Consider the following 25,894-nt stretch of genomic DNA (forward strand, 5'->3'; position numbering starts at 1 on the left):
CACAACCCGCTTCTAGCTGACAACACAGAGTTCAGCATACAGCAGGCACCCAAGGAACAATTCCTGAATGAATAATTCTTGGATGACAGAATCCCCATTTTGTAGATTAACAGTCTCAGAGCAGCAGAACCAACTGACTAAAATCACTAGGTGCTATGTGGAAGAGCTGGGGCTTGCACAGCTCTGAGTCTTCCCTCCCGGAGCCATGGGAGGCGGAGCTTTAACACTTCACCGAGGAGGAGCCGGATGAAGGCCATGACAAAAGCATGAAGGCCCCCACACTCCCACTCCAGGACCATGGGCAGGGTCTGCTGAGAGGGCTTTGGGGAGCAGGGTTGAGGAAGACTCCTGAAAAGAAGTGTTGCTTGAGGCCCAGGGTCTTACTGAATGACAAGTAGGAACTGGTTTGGAAGAGGAAGGAGAAAGAATAATCAAAAAAAGAAAAAAAAAAAGCTTGAAGCAGGCAGGTATACTAAGCAGTCAGGGAGGGGTGTGAGTGCGGGGTGGGGTACACAGAGCTTGCTGCGCAAGGTCAGAACGCAGGGGTTGGCAGAGCAAGCGAAGGAGTTTCGACTATGTATTATGGATTTCAGGGACCCACATAAAGGTCATTAAACAAGCAAGAGAAATGCAACTTCCCTTAGTGATCTCACCTCTATTTAAAGACGACCTAAACAATCCATTCCTGATGGGAGAGTAGACCCAGTATCCCGAGGCAGGTGGAAGCCCACCGCCTTCCTTTCCATCCTGCTGCCCAGGGTGTGGTTTTCTAATGGGAGTAGAAGCTGTGTATTTGAGGCCCACACCAGAGTCTTTGGTAGCCTGGGAACTATGGCTGGAAACCTAAAATAAATAATAGCACAAAACACTATCTGTTACAGATGCAAAGGTTGATTCTGAGAACACCAACATCAGAGCAAAGCAGACTGAGAATTTGGGTTATATTCATCTAAGTCTCATTTCTCACAGGCACAAGTGAGACATGATTACATGGCCATATTAGCTATAGTTCCATAAACACTGTACAGTTTGGACATGATCGACACGAAAATGGCATGGAAGCCATGCAGAGTTCTGCTGGGATCTGCTGGTGGGGTGGTTTAGCAGGCTAATCCTCCATTTGCAGTGGTGATGTCCAACATGAGCACTGATTCTAGTCCCAGCTGCTCCACTTCCCTTCCAGCTCCATGCTTGTGGCTTGCAAAAGCAGCGGCGGATGGCCCAAAGCACAGAGAAGACCCAGAAGAGGTTCCTGGTTCCAAGCTTCAGACTGACCCAGCAGCGATCTGGAGAGTGAACCAGCGGATGGAAGATTTTTCTCTCCCCTCTCCTCCCTCTGTAACTCTGACTTTCCAGTAACATAAATCTTTAGAAAGCGAAGGACTGGAAGTGTGGTAAATGTAACATCAATTGAACACTTCCAATTTCACAACCACCATGTTCCGGGTGGCTCCTTTCCCCTCGTTCCTTACTGCCCAGCAGCTGAGGCAAAGGAAGCAAGTGAACTTCCAAGGGCACCTGCTGACACTATCTGCTGACCTGGTGGTCGGGCAGGCTTGTAAAACCCATCCTTCCCAGCCTTCCTTTCTCAGAATGTAACTATCCTCCAAGCCCTCACCCAGCCCATGCTTACAACCCTTCCTTTAACTGGGCCTGCCTAGCTCTTCCAACCCAGCTGTACCTGGGCTGCTGGCTTGCTTTAGATTTTTGGGAGGAGCAGCTCAGCTTAGTTCCCCAGTCCTGATACCTGCTTCTCCCCAACCACGGCTCGCCAGCCGAATCTGGCAGGGTGTCACTCAGTTCCTGCGCTTCAGGTGAGCACACTAGTCATTTCCTCACTCCCACACGGAGGCATCACGATCACGCTGTCTCCTCAATATCCTGAAATCCCACCTCTCCTTTCCTAGATCCTTGGCTCTAGCTCTGGATTCTTCCACCCTTCACTCACGTGAGTTCCGGCAGTCCCCCGGAAAGCACACGCAATCACAAGGCCAGACTCCATGCTCAGCCAGAACACCTTCCTAGAGTTTGGCATCACATGAACCCTAGTTTCCCACAGCCTACAAATAAGTGCAATGGACTTTGAGGTCACCTTTTTTAAAAAAAAGCATGACCCCAATCCACTTTCCCAACCACGTGTTTCACTGTACCCATCAGTTCCTACAGCCCACAAGGCCACTTGCTATAGCAAAATGAACTCTCTGACACGAGCCACAACTTTCTCCTGAAGGCCCAACCCCCACTACGTGCCAGGTGCTAGCTTTACAATCCTGCTTTTGCAGCCTGCCTTCCTTAGCTTCCCATGAGCTGAAGCCACAAGAGCTCTGAAACTAGAGCACACAGGTCAAGTCTGCTGGAACATACCTGTCACTGTGCTGTAGTCACACTGGCATGAACTCACTGACAGCAGGGCTTGTTTCATTATCCTGGGACCCGACCAGCACCTAGCATTTGACTTCAGTAAGCCCTAAATGAATGTTACAATGAAGGACCGAGCCTTTACCTAGTGGTTAAAATGCCTGTCTCCCACATGGAGCACCTGGGTTCAATCCCTGGCTCCAGTTCCTGACTCCACCTTTCTGCTTACGCAAACCCAGGAGGCAGCAGTGATGGCTCCAATAACTGGGTTCCTGCCAGCAGGCGGGAGATTGGACCTGAGTCTCTGGATTCCTGCTTCGCCCGTGGCCCAGCCCTAGGTGTGGGCATTTGGGGAGTGACCCAGTTGATGGAGTGCTGACTCCCTCTCTGCACCCCTACTCTCCCTCATCGGACACCTGAGAAGTGATCCAGGGGACAGGATGAGCATCCCCCTTGCAATAAATCACAAATGATAAAGAAGGAACAGTAACACACAAACCTATTCTTTTGAGTGTCTGGAAAGGTCTATCTATATCCACTTCCAACAGGCTCCCTGGCCCACCTCACATTATCCCGTCAAAGTGTCTTCACTCATGGACTCCAAAATAGACCACCTGAATATATTCATCTCAGATATTGAAAACACTGAAGAGGGCCCAGCGCGACAGCCGAGCAGCTAAAGTCCTCGCACTGCAAGCGCCGGGATCCCATAGGGGTGCTGGTTTGTCCCAGTTGCCCCACTTTCCATCCAGCTCCCTTCTTATGAGCTGGGAAAGCAGCCGAGGATAGTCCAAAGTCTTGGGACCCTGCACCCGTGTGGAAGACCCAGAAGAGGCTCCAGGCTCCTGGCTTTGGATTGGCTCAGCTCTGGCCACTGCGGCCATTTGGGGAGTGAATCAACGGATGGAAGATCTTCCTCTCTGTCTCTCCTCCCCTCTGAATATCTGACTTCCCCCCCCCAAAAAAAATCTTAAAAAACAAAAACAAAAACCAAAACCACTGAAGAACCTTAGTGCATGACTTAGCTTAAACATGCTGCTGTTGACCCCTGCTCACAACTTTGCAGAAAGGGACAATGCCACACCCTTTCCTCCAGTACACTCGGTATGTGCTGGCAGTACTACAGAATCTCTACCTTTGATGACGGTGGTGGTGGCATGAAATACCAATAGCCTCGTCTTTTGAAAGGATCTCCCATGCTGCTGATGTAGTCATTCTGACAGGAGACTTCACGGCGGAGTTCAGCAATTTCTTCTAACACGCTTTCAATGCCCCCTTTGTTGTCTGTGAAAGGAAGTTGGTGTGAAAAATCTATTTGGTCAATGAGTTTTATCAGATCCTCAAAGGTGATTTGCTGCCTGCCCTTTAGTAATTAGTTTCTGCTGACACTGACAGGTTAGGCACATCCTTCTGCCTTCCAATTACAAAGTTAGAAAAAGCTAATAAATGATTTGTAACCAGAATTAAAGTCTTTGATTTTACTTAAGAAGTTGATACACAATATGAATATATTTTCTAAGAGTAAAAGACAAATGAAGTGATTTCAGTTACAAAGTGACACTGAAGACCAAAGCCAATCCTGTACCAGGCCTGGGGAGGCTGAGTAAGCGCCGCAGCCGTGCGATCTCTGTCCTTTGTCTCTCCATTGTCTCCTGCAGTTTCTCAATTTCTAGCACCTGTGTGTCTGCTACCCCAGCATCTGCATTTGCTTTGTCGTCGGTTCGAAACTGTTGAGAAACCAAAGTTTCCAGTAAGATGATTTTGCCAGATGCGTTCAGCCTTGCAACTTGATTATGACTCTGTACCTTTTATTTATACTTTCCCAGCAAGGAAATTGCTCCTCATATTTAAGCTACACTCCACCTGGGACACAGCAGGGAAGGAGGTACTGACGGCCTACTGAGTGCACACTTCAGAAGCCCCTGAGAATGCAGGAATGGGGCCGTGTGGTCTCCCGAGAGGAGGCAGCCCCAGGGCCCAGCACCGACCTGCTCCTCTTTCTCCCTGAGAAGGCTCTGCAGGAGCTCGATCTCGGCCTCTGCTCGGCTCAGGTCCTGGGCCGCTCGCGCTGCCTGGCGGCTGAACCTCTCTGCCTCCTGCAGCTCCTGTGGGGACAGAGGGACGACGAGAGGAGCACCAGTGCTGCCATGAGCGTTGTCTTCACTCTGCTTTCCTCTCCACCTGATGCTCCAGCACCCTGCCTGTTAGCGAGCCCAAGCATTTGTGGTGCCAAGCCCCACCTTTTCGTGTGGTGTTCCCAGCACAGCCTGCCCACGCCATCATCGGCCAACTGGGCAGGGGGTACTGCATCAGAAAGAACAGGGGCTATGTTTTTCTAGACTCTTATCGTATCCAATGATTATCTTCTTTCTAGCTCTCATTAAATTTCTTTCTCCTTTGCTCTATTATCTTAGCCTCACTGGCATTTGCAGCTTACAAAGCACCAGAACAGAAACTCTATCAGGCTTCCTCACAGCCCTGTGAGGTAACAGACTTTCAGATGACCACACAAGATGAGAAATGTGACATTCCACAGGGTTTTGTCAAAGCCCTGGTCCAGGCACACACTGACAGCTACCGGAAGCAGAGCCCTACACATTCAGGTATGGACAGTAGATGACATCTGATGGTTCCTTCCAGTCAACAGAGTGCAGGCCATGGCAGCACAAAATACAATTTTGAGGGCTGTGTTGGGAAAAAATACAGTCCTTAGGTCTTAAACTAGACAACTTCAGTGGTCTATAAAATAGCTGCAATCTATAACAAGGAAGCAGTAACTCAAGTGGTTGCTTTTTGACATGCGCGACACTTATGGAGCCTTGTTCTACACAAGTGGAATTACCTCTGCTCGCTCCTGGTTGATTTTCATAACTGTCCCATGCAGGGACTTCAGCTGGTCTTTGGCAATGGTGAGCTCAGCTGCGGCTAGCTTATCAGAAGCAGCAACAGCTTTCTTTAGTTTCTTTAGTTCTTTATTTAAACCAAATAACTGCTCCTGTGACTTGGCATCTTCAAGTTTCTTCTAAAAATAAAAGCAGTATTAGTGAACTAGATGAAAACTTTCATAGCAACTAACTAGGGTAAACTTCAGGAGAGTGGGGACTGTTCAATGCTGTATGCCTCATGTCTAGAACTTTACCTGGTATACAACAGGTATGGCATAACTATCTAACAGATAAATAAATAAACAACCTCAAAACTGAGAAAAATCTTCCAATCAGTCTTCCTAGTCAAGAATCCAAGGGATCATAAATTCATTAATTAACTTATTCATTCCTTTTCCTTGGAAAAGTATTTCTTGGCACCATCACTAAGGAATTGATGGCCCAACCTTTGAAACTGCTGAACGGGGCCCTGGGCGTGTGGTGGTGAAGAACAGAACAGTCATTTTTGAGGAACTAAAAGGAGCACAGTGAGAAAATGATGGACCGGGGCTGGTGCTGTGGAGCAGTATGCTAAGGAAGCTGCTGGGGAGCATCCCATGTGTGTACAGGTTCAAGTCCTGGCTGCTCTACTTCTGATTCAGTTCCCTGCGAGTGAGCCTGGGAAAGCAGCAAGGATGGCCCAAGTGCTTGGGCTCCTGTACCCAACTGGGAGCCCTGGAGGACCTGCCTGGTAACTGGCTTTCGCCTACTCCAGCCCAGGCAGTTGTGGCCACTTGGGGAATAAACCAGGAGATGGAAGATCTATTTCCTTCTCCTTTTGTAACTGCCTTTCAAATAAATCCTTTTTTTTTCCCCCAAGAAAAGGACAGACCAAAATGGAGGCAAAGCACAGAGGAACTACAATTGAAGAATCTGGGTCCTTATTATAAGACTGATGGAAAATCTGGGGAGAAGGGGGCTTATTACAGCCAACCCACTTTCAACAAAGCACCTGGGCTACTCTGTGGCCAAGGTCTTAAGTAAAACTCGGAGACCTGTCAGATGGCCACAGGCGTTGCTCAGAACAGAGGTTGGCAGAGAAGGAAAAAGTATGCGTATTTTAGAGGCAGACTCAACAGTACTTGGCAGCTGGTGGGTTCCTGGTGAAGTAGCAAGCAAGTCATCCTCTGGGGCGATGAGAAAAGCTACGGCAGGTGCGAGGGGTCAGAAAACAGGGGCGAGCAGGCAGAGCAGAGAAAAGCCATGTTCCTTATGCAAGGCTGGGCAGCATGAATTTAATGTAGTAAAGAACAGACTGAATTGGTGACTTTGTCCCTCCAGGAATACCTGGTCCAGGTACAAGCCAAAGAAAGGCACAGCGCTACAGTTTTGTCAGAGAGTAGGTCAGGAGAAAAGGGCAGGAGTTGAAGGTATCTTCAACAAATGACTACAATGGCAGGCCATGGAACTTAGGTTGGACAAAGAGGACATCAGGTGAGAGAGGGTTTACAGACAGAAAAGGTGGGGCTAACATACTGGAAGCTCAACAGGGTTGAAAAGCTTGTTGGAACATGGATACCAGCCAGAGTAGACGTTTGGTTGTGACTTTGGAGGTAGTGGGTACAGCCTGTGCACCTGCTAGGATAGAGGATGGACAACTGGAGCAGACACCTAAAGCTGGCTGGAGAAAGGCCACCCAGAGACCTCAGTACCAGAAAGAAGGATGATGGGGCCGGTGCTGCAGCATAGCACGTAAAGCTGGCTCAAGGCCTGCCATCTCCACTTGTGATCCAGTTTGCTCCATTAATGTGCCCTGGAAAGCAGCAAAAACTGGCTCAAGTACTTGAGTCCCTGAACCAGTGTGAGAGACCTAGAGGAAGCTCCTTGCTCCTGGCTTCTGGCTTTAGTTGGGCTCAGCCATTGCAGCCATTTGGTGAGTGAACCAGGAGACGAAAAATCAATCTCTTTCTAACTCTACCTTTCAAATAAGTAAGTCTCCCTCCTCAGCCGATCTGATCACCAGAGAACAGAACTTGATCAGCAGTTACTTAGGTGGCTCACTGTCCTAGTCTGGCCTCACCTTTTTCTCTAACTCTTGAAGTTGGGCCAGAATTCTTTCCTTTTCATCATCAGCTTCTTGAAGCTGGAGATCTGTTAGGCCTTGGATCTCCTCCATACTTTTGAGATTTTCCTGCAAGTAGCGGATTTCATTCTCCAGCTGTTGGATTCTTGCATCATGTTGCCTCTTATCAAATTTAATCTGTAAGGAAATCAAGTTTTAAGGAAGTTTTTCCATAGAATTATCTTTCATTTTACTACAAAGTATAATGAAATTTTGTCCTGGTAATGTTCTGTATTCGTCAATGCTCTCTATAGTATATGAACATTGGCCTTACCATCAGTATCATTATATCAAAAAAATAAAAGTCATGTTCTGGCCCCATACTGTAGGTAAGTGATATAACACTATTTACCTGCCCGTTATAAAACATCTCTCATTTGCTTCCAAAACAAGGAAAACAGCTCCACAAACAAGCCAGAAACCATTTTCTAGATGGAATTTTAGCCACTCCCCACCAGCTTAACTTGTTCTGAGTAAAAGTAACAATTACACTGCATTTATGAGAAAGGTGGCATTAAAATTTGCTAAAAAACAGTATGTGCCAAGCACTAGCACTAGCACCCGACTGCTCCTGCCCGTCCTTACCCTGGCCTCCAGGGCTCTCTCGCAGGCCTGCCGGAATTCCTCCTGGCCGCTCGCTAGTTTCTCCTGCTGCAGAGCCATCTCCTCCTGCAGGCGCTTCTCCCTCACTTGAGCTTCCTCCCTTTCCCATTGGGATCGCGCAAGGATTTCACTCAACTGTTTTTGTAAACCAGCCAGACTTTTTCCTAAGACATCTGAAGGACTACTGATTCTGGTGAGGGAAAAAGAGAGAGAGAGAGAGAGAGAGAGACAATAAAGATGTGCTTATTTTATTTGCAATGCTGGCTGCAAACAGGCAGTTAACATTAGTGCAAAAGAAAAAAGAGCTGTGGGCCCAGCGGCATGGCCTAGCGGCTAAAGTCCTCGCCTTGAATGCGCCGGGATCCCATATGAGCACCGGTTCTAATCCTGGCAGCTCCACTTCCCATCCAGCTCCCTGCTTGTGGCCTGGGAAAGCAGTTGAGGACGGCCCAATGCATTGGGACCCTGCACCTGCGTGGGAGACCTGGAAGAGGTTCCTGGTTCCTGGCTTCGGATCAGCGCAGCACCAGCCATTGTGGTCACTTGGGGAGCCAGTCATCCGACGGAAGATCTTCCTCTCTGTCTCTCCTCCTCTCTGTATATCTGACTTTGTAATAAAAATGAATAAAATCTTAAAAAAAAACTATTAAGAAAAAAAGAAAAAAGAGCTGTGTGGAGGCACAACCACAGCAATTTGAAAATGCCAGCTACACAACCTACGGCAACCTGAAAGGGCCAGAGCATGTCAGGAGAGCAATGTTTGATTACATGTCCATTTCACATGACTGCAATTGTCTTTGGGTTTCTTTGGTATTTGTTCTCTACTTAAAACTTCAATCTTGAGTCTCAGGCATGGAAACATCCTAAGGAGAACTGTCCAGAAGGAATCCAATGTTGGTAGAGTTCAGAAAGGTGAGCTCGCCCCCGATCTCCCCAGAGCTCAGAGGTGTGGGTCATCGTGCACGCGCAGGTCTTCGCCTTCCCTTACCTCATCTCACCAGCTCCTACTCTCAGTTTTCTCCTTAGCTCGTCCACGCGAGCTGCCACTTCTTCTGGGCGAATCAAGCCATCAACCACACAGTTAAGGTGATTCTGGAAATCTGTAAGCTGCTGTTTTAACAAATTATTGTCATCCTATGAAGGAGGGGAAGATGGGAGAACATCTGTTATATACTATCATATTTTCACTGACAAACTAATGATTACATCCAGACTATGGAATTAAATTCAAGACAATGCCTCTTTTTACTTAAAAAGAAAGTTTCCTCAAATTATAGACAAAAGTTTTATAAATCCTAAGTTGACCGTATTCTCCTGAACGCTTACATTCTACTGAGTGATTAACCTATCGAACTCGGTGTTAACTAAAATAGAATTTAGAATTAACTTGCTTTGCCTATTCCATTTGGAGTCCTCTTGTCAATTAGCTGGCCCTGCTCATTGCCCTAAAGCAGCTGTCCACACTACATTCATTTCCCCCTTTTATCTGTGACTCCATGGTTTCAGGGACCTGTGATTAACTCTAGTCTGAAAATATTAAATGGAAAATTCCAGAAATAAACAAAAGTTTTAAATAGCTTATTATAGCATATCATTGTTGCTGTTTGTAACCTCTTATTGGACCTAAGTCATAAATTAAACCATATTGTAGCTATGTGTGCATAAGAAAAAATGATTTATAAGGAATTCAAGTACTATTTGTGTTCCAGGCTCCACAAAACATCCTGAAACATATCCCTGTGGATAAGGGGTTTTACCATAATACCTAATCCTGGATACAGGCCATCTGACCCAAGAGCATCCAATCCACTAGCCAGACAAAAAATGGGTTGTCACCCTCCCCATAACTGGAGCTAACTTCATCACAGCAAGTCTTACAAGTGCTGACCTGAAAAGATGTCAGTTTAGGGCTGGGCCCCATACTGAACCAAACATATTGTCTAAGGAAAGAGGAGAGAATGGCTCTGGTTCCTGGTAAACTGTTTTCTTTCTTGGGCAATGTAAGTAGGTTTGGATTCATTGCCACTAAATGATTTCTGAGAAAAAAAAAATGTAGAGTGGGTTTCAGTTACACAAACCAGGAGGTCAGCAGGCCAAGTAACAAAGGACCCAGTTCTGACAACAGTAGGCCTACAGAACGGGCTGTATCCAGAAAGCTGAGTTCAGCCTCTGCCTTGGAGGAGAAAGTCCCTGAAGACCTTATTCAATTCTTGCCTGGTAAGAGATATATACTGACATATTAATGGATGAACTAGAAGTGTGTAAAATTTTAAAATATTTCAGCAAAAAAGGTGGATTAAATAAAACAATAAATGCTGTCGACTGTTTCGCCTGGGTGATGGCTGAATAAAAGATTCTGCGGCTACTGTCTCTTTTGTGATCATTTGAAAATTTCAATTATAAAAAGAAAAAAGTAACCTAGTGGAGACCCAAAACACGTGTACAACTCACCCAAGAATGGCAGATGCAGAAATCTTTATGATACTTGGCTTGGAAGTTGAACTGAACTAACAGCAGTAACAAATTCATTACTACACTTCAACTTTGAGGAAAAAAAAAAGTTTGAGGAATTGGAAGAAGAAAAAATCGGAGTGTCACAAATCCACTCGTGTGGTTTCTGGGACGCCTCCCCTGAGTCCCCTAAATCTGGCTCTTTTTCTTCTGGTGACATCAGCTGCTAGCCCAGCGAGCCAAGGGGCCCCTGCCCTGGCAGACCCGGCAAGCCGAGTGTTGATCCAGGGGCTTGCTTGTTCAGACATCTGTCCTCTTTGAGACAGTTTAATTATCTGGAAAATCCTATCTACCTGCTTCGCCCAATCTGTTAGGCAGATTGTTATGAGAAAGATTGTCATTCATACCACAAATACAAATCAACTGCATTTTTAATAGAATCCTTTCTGAGAGAGGGATTGTGAAAATCCTGGCAAACTCCAAAGACACTTCAGTGGAAGAAGACTATGCCGACTGATGGCTTATTCTAGCCTAGTAACAAATCTGCTTGTAGGAAAAATGCAGGCTTTGGCTTCTGCCCAAAAGTTTACAGAGCAGACTGTTCAGTACTGACACTGTGTTCCTCTCTGCACCCTCATGACACAAAAGACGGCCACACACTAACCTTAGACCACGGCCAGGGCACCAGAGCTCCAGCACTGGCCTAACCTGAATGCTTTTTTCCTCCCTTCAGATAATTAAAGCAACTTACAATGTTCTGGAGCAGCTTAAGTGATGACTACAGAGAGCACCTTTGGTCGTCCCACGCAGGGATGTATTCTGTAAAAACAAACCTGGAGCTGCTGGAGCTTGGCGCGGAGCTCACTGTTCTCCTGCTCCTTCTCCTTTGAGAACTGGACCGTGCAGAGAGCATCCTGGAGGGCTTGTTTTTCCTTCTCAAGTTCCGCCTGAAGGGCTGACTGTTCCAACTGTCACCACATGAAGCAATGATAGGAAGTATAAATAGCAACAATTGATGATTTAAAAAGGCGTAAATCCATCCATACATATATAATCCCACCAGTTTCACGTTGTACTTACAAATTTAAAAATTTAAGGCAACCCTTTAATATACACTTTAAGCCAGACATCCTTAAGAGTAAACATCAGAATCAGCCCAGCCAAGATGCACAAGATGAAATACCAGCATCTTGAAGGGTGGGCCCAAGCATACATCGCTTTTACATATATATATATATATATTCACTCATTTTTAATGTAGTTTTTCTAAGGCAGAGTTGCAGAGAGACAGAGAAAAGAGAATGAGAGACTCTATCCACTCATTCACTCCCCATATACCCACAACAGGCATGACTGGGTCAGGCCAAAACCAGGAAACATCTGGGTGTCTCCCTGTGAGTGGTAGGGACCTGAATACTTGGGCCATCATCGGCTGCATCCCAGGTATATCAGAAGATAGGAGCAAGTCTCAGGCACTCTGTGATGGGATGTGGGACACACTAAGGGGTAGCTTGACGTGCCCCACCCCCACCTGACAAACATCTACTTTTGTGTGTGTGTGTTTGCTTGTTTCTTTTTTTCTTTTAGATTTATTTTGTTTTCATTGCAAAGTCAGATATACAGAGAGGAGGAAAGACAGAAAGGAAAATCTTTGGTCCAATGATTCACTCCCCAGGTGAGCACAACGGCCGGTGCTGCGCCAATCCAAAGCCAGGAGCCAGGAACCTCCTCCAGGTCTCCCACACGCGGGTGTAGAATCCCAAGGCTTTGGGCCGTCCTCGACTGCTTTCCCAGGCCACAAGCAGGGAGCTGGATGGGAAGCAGGGCTGCCGGGATTAGAACCAGTGTCCAAATGGGATCCTGGCGCGTTCAAGGGGAGGACTTTAGCCACTAGGCTACCACGCCGCACCCCAAGCATCTACTTTTAAAACAACTGTTTTTCTGCCTTCACTTAGGCTAGTATTTCTCTTTTTTTTTTTTTTTTTGATTTTTTTTTTATTATTATTGGAAAGCCGGATATACAGAGAGGAGGAGAGACAGAGAGAGAGGAAGATCTTCCGTCCGATGATTCACTCCCCAAGTGAGCCGCAACAGGCCGGTTCGCGTCGATCCGAAGCCGGGAACCAGGAACCTCCTCCAGGTCTCCCACACGGGTGCAGGGTCCCAAGGCCCCGGGCCGTCCTCTCCTGCTTTCCCAGGCCACAAGCAGGGAGCTGGATGGGAAGTGGAGCTGCCGGGATTAGAACCGGCGCCCATATGGGATCCCGGGGCTTTCAAGGTGAGGACTTTAGCCGCTAGGCCACTACGCCGCCGGGCCCAGGCTAGTATTTCTCAAACTGTGTTCCAAATACGCCTGTATTAAAGTTGGTGTGCCTGTTAAAAATGCAGGTGCCTAGACTCCATGTCAGACTTCATGGGTCAGAAGCTGCTGGGCAGGGCCCCAAAATCTGCATTTAACGTGCTTCACAGGTGATATGATGTAACTGATGTTTATCCATCAGAAATTATTTTTAAGATTTATTTATTTTTATTACAAAGATATACACAGATATACACAAAGGAGGAGAGGAAGATCTTCCGTCCGATGATTCACTCCCCAAGTGACCGCAACGGCCGGTGCTGTGCCAATCCGGAGCCAGGAGCCAGGAACTTCGTCCAGGTCTCCCACGCGGGTGCAGGATCCCAAAGCATTGGGCAGTCCTCAACTGCTTTCCCAGGCCACAAGCAGGGAGCTGGACGGGATCCCGGGGAGTTCAAGGCGAGGACTTTAGCCTCTAGGCCACCAGGCCTATCCATCAGAAATCTTTAGATTTGTAGACCAGATTTTACACAATATCTCAATTTGAGGTTTGAAAACTGCTCCCAGGTGTCCTTGGGGTGGGGCAAGTCAATCAATGAAAAGGCTAGGCTGTTAAAAAAGCTTACGTTCTGGGCCCGGCGCCGTGGCCTAGCGGCTAAAGTCCTCGCCTTGAATGCCCCAGGATCCCATATGGGCGCCGGTTCTAATCCCGGCTGCTCCACTTCCCATCCAGCTCCCTGCTTGTGGCTTGGGAAAGCAGTTGAGGACGGCCCAAAGCTTTGGGACCCTGCACCCACGTGGGAGACCTGGAAGAGGTTCCTGGTTCCCGGCATCGGATCGGCGCGCACCGGCCCGTTGCGGCTCACTTGGGGAGTGAAACATCGGATGGAAGATCTTCCTCTCTGTCTCTCCTTCTCTGTGTATATCTGGCTGTAATAAAATGAATAAATCTTTTTTTTTTAAAAAAAAGCTTATGTTCTTTTTTTTTTTGGTCAAATTTATTTTTTTTTTCAGTCAAAACTATGACAGAAAAATGAAAGAATACAATTACAAAGAATGATATACGCGCCTCAAATGCGTGAATTTAGTTGAAAGGAGATACCATCTAGAGATTTTACTCACTGTTACTTAAAAGTATGTATATATTATTATCTTAACTCTTTTCCCTAAACCACCTGTTTTTTGTTCGTTTTTTTTTTAAGAATTGATTTTGTCAACTATAGTTTATAAAACCTGATATTCTTTTTTTTTAAAATATTTATTTATTTTTCTTGGAAAGGCAGATAGAGAGGAGAGACAGAGAGCAAGCTCTTCCGTACAATAGTTCATTCCCCAAGCGACCACAATGGCTGGAGCCTAGCCAATCCGAAGCCAGGGGCCTCTTCCAGGTCTCCCATGCGGGTGCAGGGTCCCAAAGCATTGGGCCGTCCTCAACTGCTCTCCCAGGCCACAGGCAGGGAGCTGGACGGGAAGCACGGCCTCCGGGATTAGAACCTGCACCCATATGGGATTCCAGCGCGTTCAAGGCAAGGACTTTAGCCACTACGCTATTGCACCAGGCCCATGCACAGGATATTCTTGAGAAATACAGGCCTAGTAACTGGCAAGTAATTGATAACTGATAAGTAAAGGAACACAACAGAATTACTACAATAAACCAGATCCATTTTTTACTTTCCTTTTAAAGTCCTATGAATGCTGTCTGACATGCATTCCTGGATGGCAACAATGTTCCTTTATTACATATCCATCCAGGATGTGCCTACTAACTCTCCTCCTCCTGTGCCAGGCACTGAGAGAGACAGACAAGCAGCAGAAGCCTAGGCATTCACTGAGCCGGGATTCTAAGCAGGTGGAGGAGGGGAGGGACGGTCTAACAGGGATTACCATGTGCGTGGACGGATGCCCTGGGCCAGGCGGTGGGACACCCAAGGGACAGCGCTGCGTGCAGACTTGAGCGGGCACAAGGCAAAGCGCAGAGTGGACTTCCCCGAAGCACATGCAGCCCGTGCAGATAACATTCTGACACAACTGCATTTTTATTCTGATACAGAATATAATACAACTGACCTGTGCCTGCCTTTCCACCTATATTTCTCATCTTGCTGCTGCTGCTCTTACTCTTGCTTTCTCTCTCTCTCACTTACCACTTGCTTCTTTGGCTGTAACCCGCACCCCTTGCCAGGCCCTGTTGCCTCCTCCCCCCTCTGCATGGCCAGAGCCTACCCATCCCTCAAGCTGCAGCTGGAATGTCACTGACGCAGGCTGGGCTTCCCTGGCCATCCCATTCTCCACCATGCAACACTGTCCTTTTCTTTCTCTCACATTCCTTTCACCCCTAGAACATTGCCATGACACTACATGGCATCAATGATCACATCAGTGCTATTCCCTAAGCATCCACAGCCCTGTGCCTCACGGCCAACCAGCAGTAAGAATTTATTGGGTGAATACTGTCTCCTCTAATTTGCATGTATACACTACTGGTTCTTTTTAAGCAATCATAACAGGAAACAAACTAAAATTATTTTTTTTCAGATTTATTTATTTGAAAGGCAGAATGACAGAGACAGACAGAAAGGGACACACACACACAGAGAAGGAGATCTTCTCTTCATTGGTTCACTCATCAAATGGCTCTAACAGCTGGGGCTGCTCTAGGCTCAAGCCAGGAACCTGGAACTCCATCTGGGTCTCCCCTATGAGTGCCAGTGCCCAGTACTAAGGCCATCAATGATGCCTACCCAGGCACATTAGCAGAGAGTAAGAATGGAAGTGTAACAGCTGGGACTGGAACCACTACTCAAGATACAGTATTCTAGCGTTCCAAGTGGCAGCTCAAGCTGCTATGCCACCATGCTGACTCCAGCAAACTAAAATTCAACATCAAATGAAGAAAGATCTCTTTAAGCTATTTATTGAGAAAGAAAAATTAGAATTTATTGAATACCAACAGCCAGGTGCCTTTGAGGTCATTATCTTACTGCTTTCACTTAAAGCATTCTACATAGGAAGAAAAGGTAGGAGCCTCAAAGTCACGAGGTCCTTTGCCCAGTGCACACAGGTAGTATTTGAACTTGGAGTGCCTCACTCCATTCACTCTGTGTGCATTACATTAAGAAGTGTTCATCTCATGGTAAGATGTAAATCAAGGCAGGATGGTACCTTTGGTCCAGGCTGCTGAGTTCCTACTCACCTGGGTAAGCCGTGTGAGCTCCTCTAGCTCATCTCTGAGCCGGCTGGCTTCAGCATCCCGGATTTTCAGCTGAGCCTCCAGTTCCACTTCGTAGGCGCTGAGGTCTCCTTGGGTCTGTTGCAAGGAGGCATTCACCTCATGCTGTTCCTGCAGGGCACTTTCTAGCTCCGCAAGCTCCTGCAAAGATCCAGCATGGTTAGCCACGGAGCCCTCACCATCCTGCCTGAGCATTTGGAAATCATTACAAGTAACGCGAGCGCTGTATGCAGCCACTGCTGCCTGGCACAGAACAGTTCCAAACGTAGTATGATGGAGCCTCAGGCTGTGCACAGCCGAGCTGGCACACAGAATCCTGACTACATGCAATCAGAAAAGTAAGTAAGCCACAACATATGGCTCTCCCAACCAGTTATGATAATACTCCAAGAGTCTGAAAACTTAAGAAGCAAGGTAGGAAGGAAAAACAGAGAAGGATAAAATTCCACACCTATTTTTCCTTCAGATGTTGAACTAGATGGTTTCACACGCATCATATCATTGTGTCTGTAATTACTGTGTTACTTTCAGAGTTTTACAAATGAGAAACTGAAGAATGAGTTTTACAAGAAACTCAAGAACAAGCATTTAAGTAAGTTGTGCACGCCTGAGTAGTTAAGGGGTCATGAATCCAGATGCCTGACAGCAAACCCAGTCTTCCCATTCAGCCACACACAGTATGTTCCCTAGCTATGGAACGCCATTGGACTGGAGCTGTCTAACATCACAGATGATAAAGCAACTCAAAATAGCACCAACAAGACTCTCAGCACATTCAATCAGCATACCACAGTTTCAATCCCTTTTGGTCCATTCCGCTTTTTATGATTACACATTAAAGCTTTCATCCATTTATCTGGGATCTTAAAAGAATGAATTCAAACTCTCTGAGATTAAAGAAGTGGGTCCTGCAACAAGAACTTCTACAGAGAAGCTTCTCAACGTGTGGTCTGGAGACTGTTATCTGAACCATCCGGGCTGCTTATCTGGAATGCAGACACCACACATAACCAACAAAGAACTCACATCCAGAACACAGAAAAAATCCCCAGAATCAGTAAGAGAGATGATCTAACAGAAAAATGGGCAAAAAAAAAAATCACTAAATTTGCTGAAGAAAAATCTGACTGGTAAATGAAAGGTGCTCAGCCTCTCTCCATTAACTAGGAGAAAATTTAGTTACAAATAAGAAACTCTTTTAGAGAATACAGAGGAGCAAACTAAATAAATCAGGCAAATCCAGAAAGTGAGAAAATCTACAGATTTATAAAATTACATCATCCTCGGACACGGGCTGGAGAGTAGATGACACCAGGGAATTACAGGGAATTGTCCTGGATGCAGTAACACTCCTGCAGCCATGTAGGAAAACGTCAGTGTGTGGAAAGGATGCTATTTTGTGTCTAACTTTCTAATGTGGAATGGAAAATAGATATGTGTCTATAAAGAGAGAGAACATGAATACAACACAACATTTATTAAATGTAAGAGCTCACAGATATTTAATCAACTATTCTTTCAACTTTCTTATTCATACCAGAAAGATGAGAGAAAAGATTTCACTTAAAACTCGACAGATTGGCAAACACAAAGTATGATGAAGCATTAATTTCCTGAGATTAATAATTTTTCTGTGTTGACGTTAGAAAATATTCTTGCTCTTAGGTAACACATAGCTCAATATTGAGGGCACAGGAGCAGGAGTATCCACAATTACTTCTTTGCTAACTCAGGAAAAAAGTCACTCAATGCATACAAAATCATAACAAAACTGTAATTTCGGGGAGATAAAGCAAATGTGGCAAAATATTAACCGTCAACTCCAACAGTAAATATGGTTACCCACAATATTCTTGCAACTCTCAAGTTTGAAATTATTTGAAAATAAAAGCTTTATAAAAAAGGTTGGCCAACACTAAGCTTTTGGTGAGGTTGTGGTAGAATGGTAGTGTTTACATTACTGGGGGAAATACAGACCATTAGTATCCCTAGGGATGTTAATTGAACATATAGTGAAGTTAATTAGAACGCATCCTCTGACTCACACGTGAACTCTGACCCTAAGTCCTCATATTTATGGGGTGTACGAGAATGCCAGGCTTAGCAAAGCCTGGGCACCACTTAAACACCCAAAAGAAAACTGAATAAGTGATCAACGTGTGGTATATACATAAAATAGGATGTTATACATCAATAAAATTAAGTAAAGCTACAGAAAATGTGAGGGAATAAAGGAAGCTGCCAAAGAATATGTATACTGTGATATCTTACATAAAAAAGTCTTTAAAATCATGGAAGATGATACCACAGGCTGCTTACTGACAATTACACAAGCACTGACAGAAGCGGCACATCCAGAATTCTGGCATCTCTGCAAGGGGCCACGCATTAGCAGGGCTTCATTTCTTAAGCTGGAGTTGTAACACGATGTCAAATATGTATTCTTAAAAATATTTCTTTTTTTTTAAAAGAGGGAAAGATCTTTCTCTTTCACCCACTGATTCCCCTCCTCAATGCCACAATAGCCAGGGGTTGGCCAGGCTGAAACCTGCAGCCAGAACACTCTATGGGTCTCCAACGCAGGCTGCTGAGACTTACGCACTTGAGCCACTGATGCCTCGCAAGGTGTGCACCAACAGGAAGCTGGAATTGGAAGTGGAGCTGGGACTCCAACCGAGGCCATCTGACACCAGACACAGTTGTTCTGAGGACCATCCTAACCACATCCCACAAGCGTATTTTTGATACTTTTTATATGCTTGAGAAATTTCCTCCTATTCAAACATATTAATTTACATTTCTAGAGTTAGCCATGCTTAATGTGAGGTTAGAACCTATGCTTCACATGTATGATAAAGTTTGTCAAACAACTAAAACTGGGCAAGTGAAATTCTCAAATCAGGCACAGAAAGGCATACTTTACAACACTATCTTATTAGCTGTAAAATAACATAAGATTATCAAGCAATAACAGGAATAAGAAAAAACATACTGAGATATACTGTGCTTAATTTTGCTGCACAAACAATATTAGCGTTGAATGCAGCACTCATAACTTCATATTCTTTAGAGTTATTTGACAACAATAACCTTTCAGCAATAGAGACTAAGCAAAAAAATCTCCCTTTTCTTAGTTAAGGAAAAATGATCCCCATGCATCATAGTAAAAGAAAAAGAAATCCTAACTTCTAAAAGACAAAAAAGGTCAAACAGCTGCTAATACTCCTTGTCCCCCACAGCTGATCCCTTTAACGGTCTGAATTAGGGCAACCTTCTCCAGCTGTAGCTCAGGCGAGCAGGCCCGACAAGAGTAATGTACCTTCCTCATGTTTTCTGCATCCATGGCAACAGTTTCCAGTTGGTCCCTCTCTTGCTCGACTTGAGTCAGCCTCTGCATCAGAGCCTCTTTTTCATCCTGCAGTTTCTTGCACTCCCTCTGGGCCTGAGTCGCCTGGCCTTTGACAGCCCCCAGGTATTCCTGCAACCCACTGATGACACCTTCCAAGTCCTTCTTCAGGGCTTCATTAGCTGCTATTTGGCCTACACACAACAGGAAAAGGGTAAGAATGTGGAAGTACCGCCTTGGCTATGTGCTAGCAGACCATTAAGCTTTTAATTATCTACTATCTTAGCTTACTTTTATAATTTTCTATTTTACTTTAATAATTTTCTATTATCCACAGTACAGGAGTATAAAGCAATAAATACAACATAAACAGTAATATAGTTAGAGGGATGGGCTTATAAAATGCCTGGTTTGTGATATGAAATGTTAAAATAATTGAAAATAAATATTTCGGATGTTCAGCAAAACCGACTTCTTGTTGCTAAATAAAAAACCCACTCAATATACAAAATTAATCCAAGATTGACAACACAATCAAGTAACCTAAAGCCTCAAACAATATTTATACATGCAATTCCCATATGTGCCAGGTATTTTATGAGTATTATTTAGTCCCCCAACAGGTAATAACTGACAGAAATAACCTGTTCAAAGTGACCAAGCTGCTACCAGCAACACAACTGCAGCCTTTTTACACTGAGCCCAGGCTCGCACCATGACGGCCCAGAATATCACCACTCAATCTGCACTGCAAAAGTAGACCCTAAATTTCTTTCTACACCCTCGTTAGAACGAGACGCAGAACTCCCTGATGCCAATGGACTCTGTTCTGGAAGACTGGATGCCATAGCAGACACGCACAGGCCACGGCTTGTCATGGTTAACTACTGACTTTCACTTGAATGGAATGAACTGATTCATGAGGCATCAGGGAAACAAAACAACCCTCAAATAAATGTGTTTGATTTTTTAAGCACTTTTGGAAATCGTGAAGTTCCTTACCAAATGGTAGTACTAACAGCTGAACTGTATTAACTACTCTCATCTAGTCCTCACCGTTATATATTAACACTGAAACTGATTTATCTCAAATGTAGTTAAAACTCACCTTCAGTGAGCTGTTGTTCCAGGTCCTTTATCTCTTCGGTCTCCTTGGCAATTCTAGAAAGTATCTCATCCAAGCGGCTTTCAAGTTGTTTGTACTGCTTGTTCATAATGTCAAATTGTTGTTCTTTACCCCTTTTCTGAGCCCTCATATGGGACTAAACGGAAAGCAACAATAAAATCTCAAGTTCATTGAACTCTTCCTAAAATAATCTTTCGCAACATTTTAAAAGAAAGACTAGAAAACGTAATAATCTGCATATATATTTGTGTCAGGCCCTGTATTTCCACAACATTTCATCTTAGCCTCAGGGCACTTGCAAGAATTGTCTCCATTTTATAGATTAAAAACTAAGATCTCTGGACCGGGGTGATGGCTCAATTGGCTAATCCTCCATCTGCAACTACCAGCATCCATGTGGGGCCAGTTCTAATCCCACTGCTCCACGTCCCATCTAGCTCCCCGCTTGTGACCTGGGAAAGCAGCCATGTGGGAGACCTGGAACAAGCTCCTGGCTTTGGATCAGCTTGGCTGTGGTCGTTGCGGCCACTTGGGGAGTGAATCAATGGACAAAGACCTTTCTTCTCGGTCTCTCCTCTCTGTAAATTTGACTTTAAAATAAAAATAAATAAATCTTATTTTTAAAATCCACCTTTTCAGTGAAAACAAATAAATCAAAAGAAGGATCACAGTGGATAAGTAATGTTTATAAGGGTACACCCAATAAGTAATATGTCATTTCAGTATTTGCACGGCATTAAAATATATCTTAAATCTTTTCCCAAAAAATTGATTATATTGACATCTGGATAAACAAAAAATCTAAATAGCATATTCCAAAACCATCCATATTTTAGCAAGAATTATATCTGCTGATATTATATCTGTTGTATTTTGAATATTTACATATTTAAAAAACTGTTTCTTAAAAACACCTTATAGTAGATAAATGTCTTTTTAACCTGAAAAATGTTAAATTTTTTTCAAAAGCAAAGCAGGAAACAAATAAATAAACATACTTGGAATTGACATTTTCAATTTTAGATTTTACATGCTTTTACATTTGATATAAAAGGAAACTGAGAGGGACCTCAAACACCATTCAGCTCACCTGGTCTCCAAATGCAGAGTCCCAGGGAGGTACACTCCCACTCTTACACAGGTTCCAGATGGAAAAAGGCCACCACACCCTCAGACCTCCTGACAGTCACCCCCTTATACAGCCACTTATAACCCAGGTGTGCCAAGGAAAGCATGCCTCAGAGATCTAAGCTAACCCCTCCTCTGACCCATGAGAATTGAATCTCAGATCCATCAAAAGACCTGCCCAGGCAACTGTTCCCGTGGAGACAAGTGCCTCCTGGAGCAGCTCCCGCCCTCTCGCCTGCTCGGGACTCCAGGACTCCCTCCTGCACCAGAGGGACTGCATCATGATTGAGGAGAAAATGAGCAGCATCTGAACAATGAGTATCAAGGCTCTCAAATGGAGAGCCACTGGATTATCCAAGACTATGTCTCCACTCGAGATGTCTGCTTCCCCCTAATGCAAGCAAGGAAGTCTCTTCATTTTGAGTGGCAGCTTGATTAGAAAGCTTTTAATTTACTACTGGTGAAACTTAACGGGATTTTCAAAATTCGTCTTCTCCCTCCCCTTCCCAAACATGCAACTGAAATCGTTCCGAAAGCAACTTCAGATAACAGCTTACATGCTGTAAACGTATGAGGTTTATGGCTCAAGAAAAAAAAAAGGACTGCACTCATCCATCGATATCTTTAAAATTCGTCGTAAAAAATCCACTGAAATCTACAATATGGAGGAGAAAGAGTTCAACGATGTGCATGCACCGAACACATGGGCGCAAAAGTGTATTCGACGATTTCCACTAACATGAAACTTACAAGTTATTGTAAAACAGGAACTTACATCTCTGACTCCTCCTCCTTTTAAGTCCTTTGTACAGAGACAGAAAAAAACGACCATACCTTAACTTAGGATTTGTCCTGATAACTGAGCCGCTGAGAAAGGAGCAACTGTGGGCGGTACGCTCCCTAACGCTGTCTTCAAGTTGTGTGTACTTCCCTCTCTGACAGCCACATTTTGCAAGCGCCTCGGAGCCTCTGCAATTCCGCGGGGTCTCAAACTGCATTCCCGGCGGAGAGCGAGTGGCAGTCGAGCGCGCCCAATCACCGGCAGCTTTGGCGGGCAGGTCCCACCCGCCGAGCTTTAAATCATAACACAGGAAGCGCTCGAGGGCCAATCACGCCCCAAATCTGTAACAGGTCGCTACAGGCTAGTTCCCCGCAGAGAGCAGTTGCTTGAGCTTTCCTGGGGCTTCTCCCCAGAGGGAAGTGCAGCACCAGTCTCTGTTAGGTTTGGTTCTGTGACATCTGTGCTTCCAGCAATGTGCAAATTTACAACTGAACTGGGGTTTGATTTTTCAAAAGAATGCTCCCTTTCAAACCTAGTTAAATGGCTATATTCATTGAAAACCTGACTAGACTTGGTTCTGGGGTAAATTTTTTTTTTTAAATCATCTCATAGTTAGATTTTTCATTCCTTTGTGAAATCACTGTAGTTCTTGAACAAGGGCTAGTCATCTTCCTAAAAGAACGTGTTTAAGCAAATCAACTTTTTCTAAATCACATCTTCAATCTTTATGAGGGGGAAAAAACACATCACCAATACCATATGGACGTTTAATAAATCCAGCATTGCAATGCAGGCTACTCAGGTGCACTTAACACACCTGTTTCCCATCAGCAGTCATCAGTCACACCTTTACTTTCAGATTCTAACAGCATTTCAAGAAGAAACTTCACCTGATTCGATAAAATTAATTAAAAGTCTATCTACATTTCTCAAAAAACACACAGGGACCCCTTTCTAGATTCTTCTGTTTTGCTAAAGTTCACACTTGCAGTCTACAGGAGCTAAATGAGATGCAGGAATGGAGTCTGAGTTTTTCAAGGCAGTCAGAATCAGTCTGTGCCAGTGGGGGGGGGGTTCAACACAGAAAACACATTTAAGTTTCCTTTTTGCTTCTAAAACAGGGTTCTAAAAAAAAACAGGGTTTAAATTCATTAAAGTCAGATATGAATAACCACATGGCATTCATACTATGTAAAATCTGCTTTTTCATGTAACAAATTTTTTTAATGAAGATTACTTTGGGGTTCAATTTTATTTATTCTTTTAAAAGATTCATTATTTATTTTTATTGAAAAGTCAGATACACAGAGAAGAGGAGAGATAGAGAGGAAGATCATTCCATCTGGTGATTCACTCCCCAAGCGGCCACAACATTTGGAGCTGCACCAATCTGAAGCCAGGAGCCAGGAGCTTGGAGCCTCTTCTGGGTCTCCCACGTGGGTGCAGCGTCCCAAGGCTTTGGGCTGTCTTCAACTACTTTCCCAGGCTACAAGCAGGGAGCTAGATGAGAAGCAGGACCACTGGGATTAGAACTGGAGCCCATATGGGATTCTGGCGCATGCAAGGCGAGGACTTTAGCTGCCAGGCTACCCTCAATTTTAATATTAAGCCTTGGGCTCTATGATGATCAGGTTAACTTTTATTAAAATTAGCTGGCCCACATACTTTACTAACATATTTAAAGGAATAATTAATTACTTGTCAAGTACTAAAAGCACTCAATAGTACATTATCTCCACTATATTCAGCGCTATGATTTCTGTGGATACACAGGTACAAAATATCCAAGTAAAATATGCAGGAAATGTATTTTAATCTTAGAAATATGAGCTAAGACACAGCCCTTAGAAAAGACTTCTCAAGGAAGAGACAACCAAGAGCCTGGTCCTCTTTCTCATCTTGGCCTGACCAATTCTGACTGCATCTTAGAAAGAGTTTATTCTTCAAGAGACTGAAAAAATAGCCTTAGTGGCATATTTTCATAAAGGATTAAATCAGTAGAAAGGGGTTCTGCACAACTGCTCAACTAGCTAATACTACACCTCCTAGCACCACTATCCCATATGGGCAAAGCTTTGTGTTCCAGCTGCTCCACTTCCCATCCAGCTCCCTGCTTGTGCCCTGGGAAAGCAGTCGAGGATACATACAAAGTCTTGGGACCCTGAACCTGCATGGGAGACCTGGAAGAGGCTCCTGGCTTCGAATGGCTCAGCTCTGGTCATTGTGGCCATCTAGGGAGTGAACTGGCTCTAGCTAATGTGTCTGGGAAAGCAACAGAGGATGGCCAAGTGCGTTGGCCCCTCAGCCTATCTGGGAGATCCTGATGAAACCCCTGACATCAAACTGGCTCAGGAATGGGATTGTGGCCATTTGGATAGAGAACCAGAAGATGGAAGTGTGCGTGCTCTCTCTCTCATTCTCCCTTTCTCTCTATAACTCTGCCTTTCAAATAAATAAAAATAAATCTTAAAAAAAAAAAGAAGGAGGCGGAGGCAAGGAAGGAGAATGATTAAGAAGTTTCTTGGTGGTTTCTCTTGTTCTGCAATACAATGAAACTCAACCACTTCAAAAGTAATAGGTGAACCATGTGGCCATCATTTACTGAAAGCTACTGCATTCAAAGTCCAGGTTACTTTTACACACAAATTTCATACATATGTACATATTTGTGTGTAGATGCATATTCACACATATAATAATACACATACACTGTACACACACTCCCTAAATTTGTGCACCAAACTGAGGGACCTTCAAAAACAATTCTGCTTGCAGCCACGATGAGATGCTTGCTGCCTCCCCTCCCCCATACAGAACAAGGCACGATGCCTCAGCTCACTTACATGCTTTGGGTCTTTGGGATCCAGCCTGTCCAGGGCGGTCTGCAGACCCTTGATCTCCTCCTGCTTCTCAGCAATATCTTGCCTTTGCTTTTCCATCTGCATTTCTAGATCCATAGCTTCCTGGCGTGACTTATTTAGAAGCTGTATTCTGTTACTCAACTGCTTCAAAAGAAGGTCTTTCTCTGCTTCTGAAAGCTAAGCACCCCCAGACCCCATCACATCAGTAACAAAATAACCAGATAGCAACACTGATTTACAGACACAACTTCTGCAAATTACAAAGGTTCTATGTTCTATCAGTTTTTCAAATATAAATAAAATGTGGAAGTTACTTAGAAACCCTATGCATATCTGTGTTTTGATGATTACATGCAGACATGTACAAAAACCTTTGATTTAACAGCAGATACAAATGGAGTCATTCTGGCATAGGCAACTTGTAAAATATTAATAATCATCATGATATCACATTAATGACAGCTTACTTCATTCTTGTCCTTCCTAGGTGCCAGGCACTGTTCATAAGCTACATGCTTTAACCTGCAAAGCATGTAATTTACTCTGTCTCACAGACCAGGGAACAGTCACGGCCAGTTAAATAAGCCCAAAGTCATACTAGAAGGTGTGGGACCAAGACTCTGCCTGACTCTATAGATCATTTCACTGATCACGCTTCTCTAACGAGTTTTCACTAACTACAGTGTCCTAATGAGTTTATATGTGAAGATATTGGCCAGGAAA

The 25,894-nt window shown here is 44.5% G+C and overlaps 1 protein-coding gene across 4 annotated transcripts in view; it reads right to left on the reverse strand.

Annotated features, from left to right (window-relative positions):
* CNTRL (centriolin) overlaps positions 1-25,894 on the reverse strand; it is a 77,490-nt gene that overhangs the window by 24,882 nt on the left and 26,714 nt on the right. For 3 of the 4 annotated variants that reach the window (XM_058672818.1, XM_058672819.1, XM_058672820.1), the window contains 13 exons: positions 25,154-25,348; positions 20,384-20,537; positions 19,249-19,469; positions 15,894-16,070; positions 11,232-11,366; positions 8,936-9,081; positions 7,930-8,137; positions 7,303-7,482; positions 5,201-5,380; positions 4,347-4,463; positions 3,944-4,085; positions 3,494-3,642; positions 654-843 (listed from right to left, as the gene is read on the reverse strand). In XM_058672818.1, the coding sequence (XP_058528801.1) occupies positions 654-843; positions 3,494-3,642; positions 3,944-4,085; positions 4,347-4,463; positions 5,201-5,380; positions 7,303-7,482; positions 7,930-8,137; positions 8,936-9,081; positions 11,232-11,366; positions 15,894-16,070; positions 19,249-19,469; positions 20,384-20,537; positions 25,154-25,348 (2,194 nt within the window). Of the gene's footprint in view, positions 1-653; positions 844-3,493; positions 3,643-3,943; positions 4,086-4,346; positions 4,464-5,200; positions 5,381-7,302; positions 7,483-7,929; positions 8,138-8,935; positions 9,082-11,231; positions 11,367-15,893; positions 16,071-19,248; positions 19,470-20,383; positions 20,538-22,363; positions 22,609-25,153; positions 25,349-25,894 lie in introns of those variants that run through there. The other variant, XM_058672821.1, reaches the window with a different exon arrangement.

Source organism: Ochotona princeps, chromosome 14 (genome assembly GCF_030435755.1).
Source record: "Ochotona princeps isolate mOchPri1 chromosome 14, mOchPri1.hap1, whole genome shotgun sequence".
NCBI classification, from domain to species: domain Eukaryota; kingdom Metazoa; phylum Chordata; class Mammalia; order Lagomorpha; family Ochotonidae; genus Ochotona; species Ochotona princeps.